The sequence below is a fragment of the Rhipicephalus microplus genome, chromosome 8 (assembly GCF_043290135.1).
Source record: "Rhipicephalus microplus isolate Deutch F79 chromosome 8, USDA_Rmic, whole genome shotgun sequence".
Classification (NCBI taxonomy): Eukaryota; Metazoa; Arthropoda; class Arachnida; order Ixodida; family Ixodidae; genus Rhipicephalus; species Rhipicephalus microplus.
In genome coordinates, this window is record NC_134707.1 from 5616027 (window position 1) to 5630532 (window position 14506).

General features: G+C 45.0%; 1 protein-coding gene across 2 annotated transcripts in view; it reads right to left on the bottom strand.

Annotated features, from left to right (window-relative positions):
- Positions 1-14501, bottom strand: part of LOC119164002 (transport and golgi organization 1) — a 47477-nt gene extending 32976 nt beyond the window's left edge. Inside the window, exons 1-7 of one of the 2 annotated variants that reach the window (XM_075870833.1) lie at positions 14142-14501; positions 13414-13541; positions 10394-10480; positions 10280-10328; positions 7040-7155; positions 6339-6461; positions 4598-4625 (exon numbers count right to left, since the gene is read on the bottom strand). In XM_075870833.1, coding sequence (XP_075726948.1) covers positions 4598-4625; positions 6339-6461; positions 7040-7155; positions 10280-10328; positions 10394-10480; positions 13414-13541; positions 14142-14262 — 652 coding nt within the window. In that variant the 5' untranslated portion in view covers positions 14263-14501. Of the gene's footprint in view, positions 1-4597; positions 4626-6338; positions 6462-7039; positions 8989-10279; positions 10329-10393; positions 10481-13413; positions 13542-14141 lie in introns of both variants that reach the window. The other variant, XM_037416096.2, reaches the window with a different exon arrangement.
- Positions 14502-14506: the final 5 nt, after the last annotated feature.

A 14506-nucleotide genomic window follows, 5' to 3' on the forward strand; every position in this document is an offset into this window, starting at 1 on the left:
GCAACGAACACCGACACCTTTTCCGTGGCACTTCGTTAGCGTTTGCAGATGAATTAGGTACCGTTCCCATCTGCTTCTCGTCGGACGCAGTGGAGGCCGCCGATACGTCTCTAAACAATATCGATATTAATTCTAACCTCACACCAGAAAACCAGACAGCACTGCGAAAACTCTTGCTTGAATTCAAGTCATGCTTCGCTGCTTCCTCTAAGGTGCGCCAGACTTCGATCACTAGGCACAGAATCATCACTTACGACGACGCCCGCCCAGTACACCAACAGCCTTACCGTGTGTCAGCGAAGGAATGAGAAGCCATTCGTATGCAAGTTAGAGAAATGCTTGACGACGGCATCATCGAGCCTTCCAACAGTGCGTGGTCCTCTCCGGTCGTCCTAGTCAAAAAGAAAGACGGAACGCTATGTTTTTGCGTCGATTACCGGAAGTTGAACAGCGTGACTAAAAAGGACGTGTACCTGCTACCACGCATCGACGACTCGTTAGACAGATTACGCCGCGCCCACTATTTTTCCTCTTTGGATTTGAAAAGCGGGTACTGGCAGATCGAGGTTGACGAGCAAGACCGCGAGAAAACGGCTTTTGTTACCCCTGATGGCCTGTATGAATTTCGAGTCCTTCCTTTTGGTTTGTGCTCAGCGCCCGCAACCTTCCAGCGAATGATGGACACTGTGCTTACTGGTCTGAAGTGGCAAACTTGTCTCGTATACCTTGATGATGTCGTTTTTTTCTGAAACCTTCCAGCAACATTTTGACCGCCTCAGGAGTGTGCTACAGGCTATTCAATCAGCAGATCTTACACTCAAACCGCAGAAGTGTCACTTTGGTTATGAAGAGCTCAAATTCTTTGGCCATGTAGTCAACGCGAATGAAGTACGACCCGACCCCGACAAACTTGCCGCTGTAGCCGCGTTTCCGCATCCTACAGACAAAAAGACTGTTCGGCGCTTTCTGGGTTTGTGCGCCTACTATCGACGATTTATTAGAGGGTTTTCGAAGATAGCGGAACCCTTGACTCGCCTTACACGCGACGACACACCGTTTGTATGGGCTACCGAACAACAGGCTGCTTTTGCCGACCTACGACAGCGGATGCAGTCAGCCCCTGTTCTTGCGCATTTTGACGATGATGCTGACACAGAGGTGCACACTGACGCCAGTAACATCGGCCTCGGCGCAGTGCTCGTCCAGCATCAACACGGCAAAGAACGAGTCATAGCCTATGCCAGCTGCTCACTGTCCCGTACCGAGGTGAATTACACGACCACAGAGAAAGAGGGTCTCGCAGTAGTGTGGGCGATCACCAAGTTTCGCCCATACCTCTATGGTCGTCCATTTAAAGTGGTGACGGACCACCATGCCCTTTGCTGGTTGGTAAACATTCGTGATTCCTCTGGACGACTGGCCCGATGGAGCTTGCGTCTACAGGAATTTGATGCTACCATCGTATATAAGTCTGGACGGAAGCATGAAGACGCTGATACGCTGTCGCGTGCACCCATACCTTTAGTTAATCAAGAAGAAGACGACGATGACGGTTTCCTGGGCGCCCTTAGCTCATCTGACTTGAGCAGACGCCAGCGAGAGGATAAAGAGATTCGACCGCTCATCGACTATCTGGAGGGTCATAGCGCCGTTATACCTCGCCATCTATTTCGTGTCATGACATCTTTCTGCCTCCGAGGTAATGTCCTGTACAAAAAAAACGCCCGTTCTACGAGCCGTGCTTACCTCCTCGTCGTTCCGAAGGACATGCGGGACGAAGTCCTCTCCGCGTGCCATGACGAGCCCACATCTGGTCATTTAGGTTACTCGCGAACGCTCGCCAGAGTAAGTGAGGCATACTACTGGCCCGGACTTTCGGCAAGCGTGAAGCAGTACGTTAAAAGCTGTCATGAATGCCAGCGTCGAAAGTCGCCACCAAGCAAGCCGGCTGGATTACTTCAGCCAATTGATCCACCCCACAAGCCATTTGACCAGGTCGGCATGGACATTCTCGGCCCATTTCCTTTATCGTCCGACGGCAACAAATGGGTCATTGTTGCAACTGACTATTTGACCCGCTATGCTGAGACACAGGCGATACCACGAGCCACGGCTTCTGAGGTAGCACAGTTCTTCATGTGCCACATTGTTCTGCGCCACGGTGCTCCATCTACAGTGATAACCGACAGAGGAACAGCGTTCACTGCACAGCTTATTGATGAAGTTTTTCGGCTAAGTAACACTAGGCATCGAACGACGACTGCTTACAATCCGCAGAGCAACGGCTTAACTGGGCGACTAAATAAGACAGTCACAAACATGATCTCCATGTACATCGACGTCCAACACAAAACATGGGATCGCATTTTGCCTTATGTGACGTTCACTTATAACACCGCTGTTCAAGAAACAACCCGATTTACACCGTTTCGCCTTCTCTACGGCCGCGAAGTTCAGACGATGCTGGATGCGATGCTTCCTTATGAAGGCGCTGATCGATTAACAACTGACGCAGAAGAATTTGCAGAGCGTGCCGAGGAAACTCGCCAGCTCGCCCGGCTACACATTGGTCAACAGCAACAGGTCGATGCACAACGTTACAATATGCGTCACAATGACGTATCTTACAGTCCGAGAGACCAAGTTTGGGTTTGGACCCCCGTTCGACGCCGTGGCCTCTCCGAAAAGTTGCTCAGCAGATACTTCGGTCCGTATAAAGTAATACGCCACGTGAGCGACGTAAACTACGAAGTGGTTCCGGACGCTACGTCATCACAATGGGCACAACGAAAACAACCGACCTCTGACATAGTTCACGTGGTGCGCATGAAGCCCTATTTTGCGCGTTCGTAAAAGACCACTTTTCCTGTGTTTTTTTATTTGTGCTCTGACAATTGCCTCATCATTGGTGAACTTATCACGTCTAACATTTGATTATTGGTGCCCTTTTTCATTGTTTAACCTACTTTGTTTTGTTTTTTTTTTTTCAAACACTTTACAGCATCGGAACGATGCCCTTTCTTTTTTTTTTTGTTGAGGAGGAATATTGCCACCTACTTCTAGTAGTGGGTCGTATGCCAAGGTGAAGGCTCACACCACAGAGAAGAAAGAAGTGCGCGTGGACCCCCCCCCCCCCCCCCGCTCTGGCAAACAAGCCCAACGGACGCGCTTGGTTAGAGCCCTGTTGCTCGGACATCAATAAACCTTGTCGACACCCCCTGGAGCGACGTGACAATATGTTCATTTGAAGGGTTTTTCAACAGCTTTTCAAGTAGCCATAGAATAGATTCACTAAAGAAGCTTATTGCCTCACGAATCAACCACCGCAAAAACTTTTATAATCTGTCCAGCATGAGCAGAGTTTTGCGATTTGCCACATGCTGCGATTGCATTCTCCCTTCTTGTCCCGACGAAAGCGCTTGAAGCAAAGCCGGGAGAGATGGCATGGGGAAAGAAAATATGTCACGAGCGCGTCGTGACCTTGAGGATTCTTATTCTTTCCTTTTTCTTTCAAAGCGCGGCTTTTCATTGCAATCGCGCATGTACGTGTGGACAAGTCGCGGCCACCCGCGGCGGCCCCAGTAACGACCGAGCGCCCCATTCTCAAATCAGCCAATGGCTGGTAGAATGGCTGTGACGAGAGATTGTTGACATTATGGCTTCATTTGCCGAAAGAAGAGAATAATTTTTATCTGACTGAGAATTTATCATGAATCCTAGGTCGCATGCTCCGCTATAGTATTTAGCCCATGTGTTCTCGGTAGCCTCGACTACCGATCAGCAGCGTTCGCAGATCATGCGCAAAAAGTGTTGCAGGGCCCCTTTAAATTTGAAGTAAGGCTTTGCAGCACAGCAAATTTCCCCTGAATAGGTGCTTTCATGGCTTAGCACCACTATACTGCCGTGAAACCACCCTTACAAGCGGTTACATGGAGAATAACATAGACCTATACATTCCTATCAAATACTTCAAAATATTCGATAATTTAAATTTGAATACTAAACTATTAGTTCAAACATTCGAAGAATTCGAATATTCGTACAAGCCTACTAAAAATACATTACTGCAAATATTTTCCTGCATCCCATTCTTCGAGATTAATAGGTTAGAGAAAACGTTCTCTCCGCGAATGAAGCACAGTGAATGGCTGCACTACAAGGCTCGAACCTTCAAGGTCGACTGAGGGCCATTCAGCAAGCTTGCGAACAGACAGGTTCTCCATGCCATCTCGAGGACAGCCCAAGCACTAATTTGGCAGCTTTCAATAAAAGCTATTACCACCACCTTTCTTGAAAAGCATTTCTTTGCCGTATCAACACTGTGACATTTCTGTTCTTGATGTATGCAAGCGCCGTGGCATCGTGAAAAAAGCAGTTCTCATTCCTCAATCAGACGACTTGTTAGAGCAGTGTGCTGTGTTGATTGCATACGGCTAACTGCGTTTACTGTACTAAATGTGCAATAAATATTCTTTTTGTTACTTTTTCCTAGTGTGTACTATGTCCTTTATCTCTTTTGCACTACAACCCAAGCAGCGACTTGCTACTTGCATGCAGCAGTACAGCTACATAGGTGCATCAAACATAGCTTCCTCACCTGCAAGCGACGATGCTTTTCGATGAGACTGAAAGAAAAAAAGAAAGTTATGAACAGCTGTGCAGCATCACAGTACCCAAATTTAACTACAAAAAGCTATGCGGGCCAACATTGAAAGCTGGTGTTGTTATTTGGTAACAGCACTTATTCATGTATGCCATTTTAATGCAGTTAATGCCAGTATTACTAAACTACTATTTACCGAAAGCAACTGTGCTTATTGCGAGGATGGAAAAAAATAATTTATTTGTTGCAATGATAAGCTGAAAATTGGTAGCTGTGAGACATGCATACTAATTATTAAGTTAATTGTTCTGCACACAGAATCAATAGACAATAGAGCTACTACTATTGAATAGTAATTAAACACAAATAAGGAATGACAAGTGTGTGGCCTGGAGCCTGCCTTTTCTCTATGTACAAAACTTTGATGCCTGAAATGTTATCATGTAACTACACAGGGGCGCAAGAAGATGGGCATACTGCAGTTACGTAGTTTTAGAAACACCGTGTAGTTACGCTGCATAATCACGCACGCCGTTGTCCCACATTGTATGTAGCCACAGGATCAACATACATACTGGTCGATTCACAAATGTTTAAGTATGGTAGCTTATGCACAGAGAAACGTAACCAAAGACTTTTAACAAGTCAGACATGCTCCAAACAACGCTTCTAGTGCAAGTTGATTTAATTTTGTAGACGTAATTGTTTTGGGTGATTATATGACAGATTGATAATAACTGATGAGGTTTATCACCTAAAAACCAAGATATCATTATAAGAGATGCTAGGTGCAGAGAGAAACGCGCAGTCTTGCAGAACCTGTTATTTCTCACCGTCTGTCATCTTTGCACCCAAAAAGTCATGTTCAGTTATCTTTTCTTGATGGTTCACTTCAATTAGCTTTCTCTGCATACAAGCTATCTTCTTTCTTGCCGACTGAATATAGGCGAGCTAGGCTAGCGAACACTGCCAAAGAAAGCAGCTGTTACCCAAAAAAACACAAGTCAATTGTCAAAATGTCTTCAGCAACATTTCTCACTTGAGGACTTCTTATTGCTTCAAACTTCTAATTTTCCCTGAGATTTTGTTGTGTTTGTGTTTCTTCTGAGTAAGGCTGTATTGAGAAATATGCAACAGCTTGAAATATGAGTGTACACGTAGACAGGGACAGGAATGACACAAACAAGCGCTTACTACCAATTGAAAATTTAATCAGAAAGTTGAGAAATATATATTGACAGACAAAAAGTTTCGTAAGCACATACCACACTGTAAACCAAACAAAACAAAACCGACAAACTATATATGTATGTTAGCCCCACCTCATATCAATGGCAATTTTGCCTTACAGTGATTCCTCAGTGCCTATAAAATCTGTCACTGTCCAAAAACGCGAGCTCCTTGTTGGACAGAGCTATTGACAGTTTGCTCACACAAGTCAAGTTACCACGCGCTATGTTTGCAGCTTCAATGATAACGCTTGTGTCCTCACCTTTATGTTTATTAACCACAACTGTACTGTCAAACTGAACTTCACAGCCACATCTACCGACATGTTGGGCCAGAAAAACATTGTTGCCGCTGTGAACATTGCACGCATGCACTTGTCCATGTCTTTCCTGTCCCTGTCTATGTATCGTAATTCAAACCATTATGAATAAAACTTGCCCAATAAACCATTTTGACAACGCAGCAGTTCAATGCAAGTAGCTCTAAAAAAAGTTACAATGCTCACCAGCCAAGCAGTGTGAAGGGCGATTACCATGGTGGCAGCTAGCAGGCCACAGCAGGCCAGCAGAAGTGGCACCGGGGACGACAACAGAGGCCAGTCCAGTGCTGCTCGCAAAGGCTCGGGCAACTGAAAAACGGGACATTAACAAGGCACAAAATATTAGAAAACCTGTGCACACAGCCTGCACATAATGCACGTTAAACAGTTCTGTTTCTTGATCTAGTTGAAATTGCATAACTGCAGTTAATTAAATGGGGCTTTTCATGCCGAAAGCCCTGTATGATTACAACACGCGCTATAGTGACAGACACCGGTTAAGTCTTCAACATTTCGGATCCTTACTGCGGACTTAAATCTAAACATGTGTTGCATTTCGTCACAGTCAAGAAGCATTCCCCATTCCCCACAAATCTCACCTTCGTCAACCAACATCTTCAAGCTCGCCTCATGAGCAACACTACCCTGACAAGTACGTACAATTCTAGGGGCTCACAATATATCTTGCTAACTGCATTAGTGATAGCCTTATTTCACTTGACATGTTCAGAACTGCTTAGACTGGTACATTATTATGTCGCACATGTTGCTATGTCTACTGAAGCATCTTATTAATGAATGGTTTCTGTATTTCCAATATAAAATATTTAAGATTTTTAAATTATCGCACTACTAACCACCCTTCACTCACATTTCAAAGGACTCACCAGAGCTAGCATCTGCCAGAAGTACTCCTCGACCACTCCCCAGTCTGTGGTGCCACCGCTCGATTGCTCTTGGCTCGGCTCCGTCTTGGCTTGCTCTGGTGAAGCGGCCAGGCCATCTGCTGGCAGCAAGGAGGGAGACACGAGAGCCTCAGCAGTGGGTTCTCTATGTGCGACTTCTCCTAGCGAAGTCGCAACGGATTCCAAATCCACTTGACTGCTAGGTTCTGTAGGTGGTGCTACTGAAGACATAGGGGTAGCTACACTTTCTGCAGAAGACTTCTCAAGCTGTGGAGCATCAGGCAGTGGAAGCGATGGAGTTTCGTCAGACAGTGGAGCTAATGGTGTAGTAACCAAGAGATCTTCTGAGGTAGCAATGTAGGCACGATTCTCTTCCAGTGAAGGTGTAGCCAAAATAGATTCCAAAGGCGCGACAAAAGAGCTTTCTGCTGTGCCTTCATATGAAAACGGCAACGCTGTTGTTCCAAGGCTATCATCTGCAGACGATGACTCTAACTGCGAGACAAGGGACTCTGTAAGCGAAGCACTTTGCATATGCTTCTCCTGCAATGACACGGGCAATTCAGACACTGCAGGTTCGACAGCATAACTTGAACTCAGACTAGCCTCTACAGGCTGTGGTGCTGGAACAGATGAAATGGGGGCTTCGTCTGGCCCAGATGACAATATAGCCACGGAACTGTCCACGATGGAAGACTTCTTCGTCAAGCTCGGTTCAATTGGGGGCACAGTTGAATCTGTCAAATTAAGTCCTTCAGTAGAGTTTTCAAAGGGCTCTGTTTCCAGAGACGAAGGTGATTCAAAAGTAGAGGTATAAAACTGCTCAGACAGCAGTAGTGATGAAGTACCCACTTCTTCGTATGTAGATGGCTTTGAATGCAGCTGGTCTGAGAGTGGATCAACTGAACTCGAAGTCAGGGAAGGTTCATGAATGGAATTTGTACCAAGCCCTGTCCCTACGGGCATTGAAGATGCAGTTGACAATGAAGAAGGCTGCTTGAGCGACTGTGACGAATAAACGTCCTGTGAAGATGTTGGCAGGGCGGGAAGCTGAGACTCTGTGGAAGGCTCATCCACGTCAGTAATTACTGAAGGATTATCCACTAAACTGCTACTCGAATCTGTTTCCGAAGACAGCGAATTTCCAGCCTCGCTGGTTGATGCTGATGACTGCAGAGGAAGCGCTGTTGAGGACGGAAATTCACCTTCGCTGGTTGATGCTTTTGAGTGCAGAGAAAGAACTGTTGAAGACAGAAGTTGATCGGTGGTAGCCGAGTCGGGTTGCTGAACCGGCAGTGATGGTGTGGATAGGCTAGAAAATGCGACCTTATCTGAAGAACCTGCACCGAGGTCTGTTCCAGATGGTTCCAAGGACGAAGCTGCTTCTGTAGTTTCCACATCATCTTTCAAGTGGTCCTCATTTGAAGGTGTCTCATCCTCCTCGTCAACTTCACCGGGAATAGGCTTTTCTTCTTCAGCATCTTGCTTATCTTCGTCTTCCACCTCAACCGACACCTCGACATCTTCATCTTTTGCCGTCTCCAAAGAGGCGCCCAACGGCTGCTCACTAGAGGCTGCCTTTTCTTTTCCAACATCTACATCGTCAATTTTCGTATGGTTCAAACCAGGAATTTCCGTGCTGCTCACTGTCATGGTCTCTTCTGAAGCTTTACTACCATACACTTCAGATGACAAATCAAGCTTTATATCAGTAGTAAATGAGGGTGACCAGCTGTCGAGAGAAGATGTTGGCGAATCACCCACACTGCTCTCCAGCTGAGTCACGGCATCCACCTCCTCAATCAGCTCGCTGGCTTCTTCGTCGTCGCATATAGAACCGCTCATAACAGTGCCATATATCCGGCACCTTTTCATGACTGGTGGACTCGGCGTCGCCTCTGTGGGCACGGGCTCTGTGAGTTGTGCTGTGGCTGCAAGCAAAAGCGTTCTCAGCAACACTGTAAACACTGCAAGAGTTGAAGCTAGGGCAAGTTAGTCAGGATCTGTTAAAGGGACACCAAAGAGAAACAATGAGTTGTTTTAGATTGATAAACTGCACTCTGAGAACTATGATGTCATCAGTTTCACTATCGTACGTTCATTATTACCAGAGAAAATCAAGGTTGCAGTATTATTTTTTAAATTTCGCACTATAATTTTAGAGTGTGGCATAATAAATTCCACAATGTATTTTTCGCATTTTTGCGCCATTGGCTCGATAAAATTTTCTGAAAGTTCGTATTCTAAGTCTATGGCACCCACCGATGACAATACACTTCAATTTTATCGATTAGAAGGTACGTAGGACGCAGTAGATGCCTTCAAAATTTATGATATCAGAGTGTCTGGTGCGAAAATCTCAAGGTGGCATCTCCACCTGTAGTTTTTTTTTCACATGCTCTATCGCTTACTAAATGCCGTGTCAGGGTAAGAGTGATGTTTTTGTGATTGTGAAATTGTACTTTACTAATATGCAAAAAAGTGTTTCGCTCTTTAGTGTCCCTTTAAGAAGGTATCAGCAGCACATATCAGAACGGGAAAGAAGTGTTGACAAAGGAAAAGCTAAGAGCATAACTGGCATATCAGTAGCAGAAATAAAACGAGTGTTCAGCAAGGTAATCAACTTCTCTATCAGATAGTACATTGTGCCCCTGCTTGTCCAATCCCATTTTCCAAACTTGAATGTGCACGTCGCATAAGTTGGCTCTTCCAAAGTAAGTGACCTAGATAAACAATTTTATGTTTTTTCTAGGGCCTAGTTGCCCCCTCCCCCCCCCCCCCCCCCAAAAAACCATGCATTCTTCTTTTTTCACCGAACCTCCTAACTTTACCTCTGTGTTTTGCAAATTTATCATTAACACTTTGTCCATTTAGGTTTTCAATTATAATTCAGTATTTCATAACCACGATCATTGGTGAAAAGAACCCGTCATCTGAAAACGATAAGCTGATGTGACGACGTCGGTTAATTTTTATTCTTTCTTCTTCCTAATCTAGTCTTCTTAATACTTCTAACCACGCCGACAAGTAATCATATAGGAATTGAAGTGGCACCCACAACAGCACCAGCAATCGTCGTCATTTCATCATTCCTATTACATATAATTCTCATTCGCAACTACATATGCCTGAATAACAAATACGTGTGTCAAAAACAAATACGTGCCTGATAGACTATAATTATGAAAGTGCTATTGTCACAATAAAAACAGTTGGAGTTACCTTGTGTTGCTTCCTCTGGAACAGACTTTGACGGTTGCATGGATTCAATCTGGAAATTTGAAGAAATCACTGTTACTAAATATCAAACATTACCAAGCCGTGCAGTCTCCTTACCTCAACTTCCACCAGCTGATCTTTAGTAAAAAACATTCTTTCAATCTTGATGACATTCTCAGGGGCATAGCCACGTTTCTCGCCGACCTGCAAACATCAGACCTAGAGTGAGATGCCGACTCTGGTATGTTGGGGAAGGAAACAGCCCAATTCATCTATCATGTCACTTGCTGAACTCAGTTCCGAAACCCAGAGATGCCTAGGAACAAATCTGCAGAGGCTAGCAAACTAAAGTGCCATCAGGAAGCGAAGACATAAAACACTGGATCACTACAGTCTTTGCAGTCACTGCGCGAGTCGTCGTGGAAAAAACGAGGTGAAGTGCCGTTCAAGAAAAATGCAAGAAGCCTGGGTTCATAATATCATCTGCAAGAAGCAAACTACAAACGTTATCCCACTAATCACTTATTAAAGCATGCAATCTGCTGCGATGAAAAACACTAGAAAATGTTTTCAATCAGTTTTTCTCCTATAGGTGGCACCACAATCAGCAGAGTTCCCAGGATAACGACCAATGGTGTGTTTGTATTTTGATACACTGCTTGTGAAGAGTTTTGACCAAACAACTTTTTGCAAATGTAATGAGGAATAAGATTGACAATGATGGCAATAGAGGCCCAACACATGACAAGCACAATGGCGAATAAAAGTCGGGAAACCAATTTTCTAACATTCAAATAAACTCTGTATGGCCAAAAAAGTATAGGTCCATCCTCTTTGCCAGTACTCAGCAAATTTGTCCAGGCGGTGCAGCACTTTGCCATTCATTCCAAAAAGTCTACAAGAAATTGATGCCAAGTTGCCTCAACTTTCTGCATCACACAGATAGTCTTGTGTCAACACCACGCAGTACGACGAAGCTGACTAAGTCACAAGCTATTTCACAAGTTCCATTTCAGCAGATGATGCAGCGAGGAATAGTACTGTGATACTGACAAAATTACTGCGGCCCCTCGAAAACACTGGCAGTCATGATGGCGAGAAAAGTCGACATTTGTACTCGATAGTACAGGGTGCCTACACTCGAGGACAACTTTTCTTGGCAATGAAGGGAAAGCTACGAAGAAAAACTGGGCATGCGCCACTACTAAAGAATATAATCGCAAAATTGTGTCCATGTTTCCCCCGAGATAATCATAAAGAACATTACCTTATTTTCTACAGGGTGTTGTTTATAAGGAGATGCAGTGCACACAAAGGACATATTTATAATTCTTTTACTTGATGCAGTGTCATTTCCCTTTTTGCACACGTGAAAATGTTGCACATTTTACGCATGCCTCACTGTCAAAATGGCATATTCATCTTTGGGTAAGCGCTCATGGCCATCCAGCTATTTCGACTCGCCCAAAGAGCTTGTGAAGAATTGCACTCGCAAATGGCTGTCTAAGAAGATGTAGGTAAATTGTATACAGTGATATTATTCAAACACTGCCATCATTCAAAGTGCGAGTCGAGCTACTTCGCGGGCGAGTATATGCAGAACAGCTCTAACCCCCGTAGCTTTCCCTTCATTGCCAAGAAAATTTGGTAAAGGTACCTTGAAATTAAAGTAGTTTCTTACTTCACACTCCTAAGGTATATGGATCCTTTCACTTGGATATTTTGTTTCATCCATGCCCCCAATTTCTACAAGTGAAACCCCACTTACAAATTGCAAAAGTAGAAAGGTGGGCGAGTTGGAACTGATGCATCTTTGAAAACTTTTCAGCGCAAATGACAGCACTTGTTTGTGTCTTCTTCTTTGTGCTTCATCTCATTCGCACTGAAAAGTTCTCAAGAACCACCCTCACAAGTTCTCAGGGATTTATCGAAAATTTCAATCTGGGGGTAGTTACCAAAATGTAGTGGGGGGGGGGGGGAGAGGAATCAGTGCTTGTCTGTACGAGAACTTAAGAGGGGGGAAGTTGGGTTGGCCTGGTATAGTATTGGGGGAAGTGGTGGGCATTGTGCTAAAGGAAGGTGCCCTAAATACAACATTCCCAGTGTCCGTCCCCGCAAGGAATCTACAGACAGCGATGGATTCGAATCCCCTTTTTGCATGTCGTTCCCACCCCTCCATCTACCCATTTCTGCCTGATATGCTGCTAACTGCCGCTGCACTAAGTATGTCTAGAACATGCATCAATGAGTTTGGGCGATGTGGATATGGCAATCGGCATGCTCAAAAAGTTTGTGGTTTCGGCAGAGGTGCAAAAAACAATTTTACTAAGGGCTTCTTTAGGGCATAAACTCGTGAATAAACTTTTTTCAGGTTGAGCTGCATGCATTGTGTTTTATCGTTCAGCAGTAATTTAATTTTTCCATTTAATCACATGTTCCGCAAAAAAGATGCGATGGATGTTCTCTCCTGTAACTGTGGACGAGGGCCAGCAGGTAGACTAGCACACAAGTTTTCATTTTTTTACTCAGTGTGGTGTGTCATCCAACAGATTCATAACTTTTGTACAAACATTAATAGTGACTATTACAGGCGTGCCATTATAGTGCTAAGTATTGCTGTCCATGAACACAATTTGAGACCAGCACCAACACTAAGCAGCCTCTGTCAATGTGTTCATGACAGAGACACAGTGTACAGTATATAGATGGCTTGTACTGACATAAATGTCATGTTATTGTGGTAAAAGCATAGCAGGAAACTGGCTCTATAACATAACATGAACATTATCAGACATTTCATGCAGTACCTGCCTTTATTCTGGCACAGAAGCAAGCAATGTTTTGGATGAATCTTCACGACATTAAGGAAGGTTGGCCACAGCAATGTACATGCTACGTTAACATCAGTGTACCTGCTAACTCGTACTTCAAGAATCTGTGTTCGTAACATCATGTGCAAGCTCTCAATATATTTATGCACATGGCACAGCTCGAAGTATGGGCACCCAGTGCACTGCATGAAATCGGCCTTTTCGTGCCAGCCTGTGTTTAACAACGGCACCCAAGCAACAAGTTTGGTGCCAGGCTAAAGAATGTCGTACTGCAGACCAGTCTATAGAGATTAGAGCAGCGAATACCTCAATGTGCAGGACATCGCTTTTCTCCGTTTTGCCGAGAACTGTGACCTTTTCATTCTTGCCAAAACTGATGTAACCGTCCACTATAGGAGCGTAGGCCTGTAACGTGATTCCTTCGCCTAGTTTTCCTGCAACAAAATAATACAGAACAATCCTGCTGTTCATAAAGGCAAGCTACGCTGGAATCAATATGTCACGTGCCAACCACAAGACAAAGCAAAGACACGAAGTCCCACAAGCACAGCGTCAATACGCTGCAACTTTATTCTGTAGCGCTAACGCTAGTTCCGTGCGGTGGTGTCGGAGTGTCAACTAACAAGAACCACTGCGCTTGCTGGGAACGGCCAGCGGGTTTCCCCTGAGAAAAATTATGTAATACAGAGCGAGCGAGTTAAAAACGGCGCGACACAGGTGACCTTATTTCAGCGCCGTTGAAGCGAGCCAAGAAATCGGCGAACGGTGCAATCGTTCGGAGATGAGAACATTCCCAGCGATATCAGTGTAGCCCCATTAAAAATAATGTCACGCTTAGAAGATCGACACACGACACTATCCGCGGGTATTCCTAGGTTACTGGCTCGACTTTGTGTAAGGTTAACGGTCCGGTAAAGACGAAAGTGCACAAGGGAAACAACAGCAATATGTTTTCGCGTGACACAAGCTGTCAGCACTTCAGAAACCAGCGCACAAAAAACGACTGGTTTCGCACCAACTGGCTGGTATCTTACCTTGACACCCTTTGTCAACACATAAGATGCGTGTCGGTGGACTTGGAGCTCTAACGAAGTTAATTTCACATAGAATAACTAGTAAGAGCACGGCGCAAGGAAAAGCGCTTGCGAACGCCATGCTCAAAGTTGTAGTACACGTCAGGAGGAGCGGAGGCTAAAAGGGGCAGCAGCGCCGTCCACTACGAACTGACGGCACGGCACGGGGCCGAATGAGATCGATGCTTTCGTGTTGACGAGCTAGCCGAGAAACACGAACGCAACATATGTTTTCGGTCAGGTCATCAGCCGCCACATTTACACAATTTGTGCTCGAATAATGGGGCTCCGGCTTACTGGTGCTGCAGAATCGGCGGACCATGCCA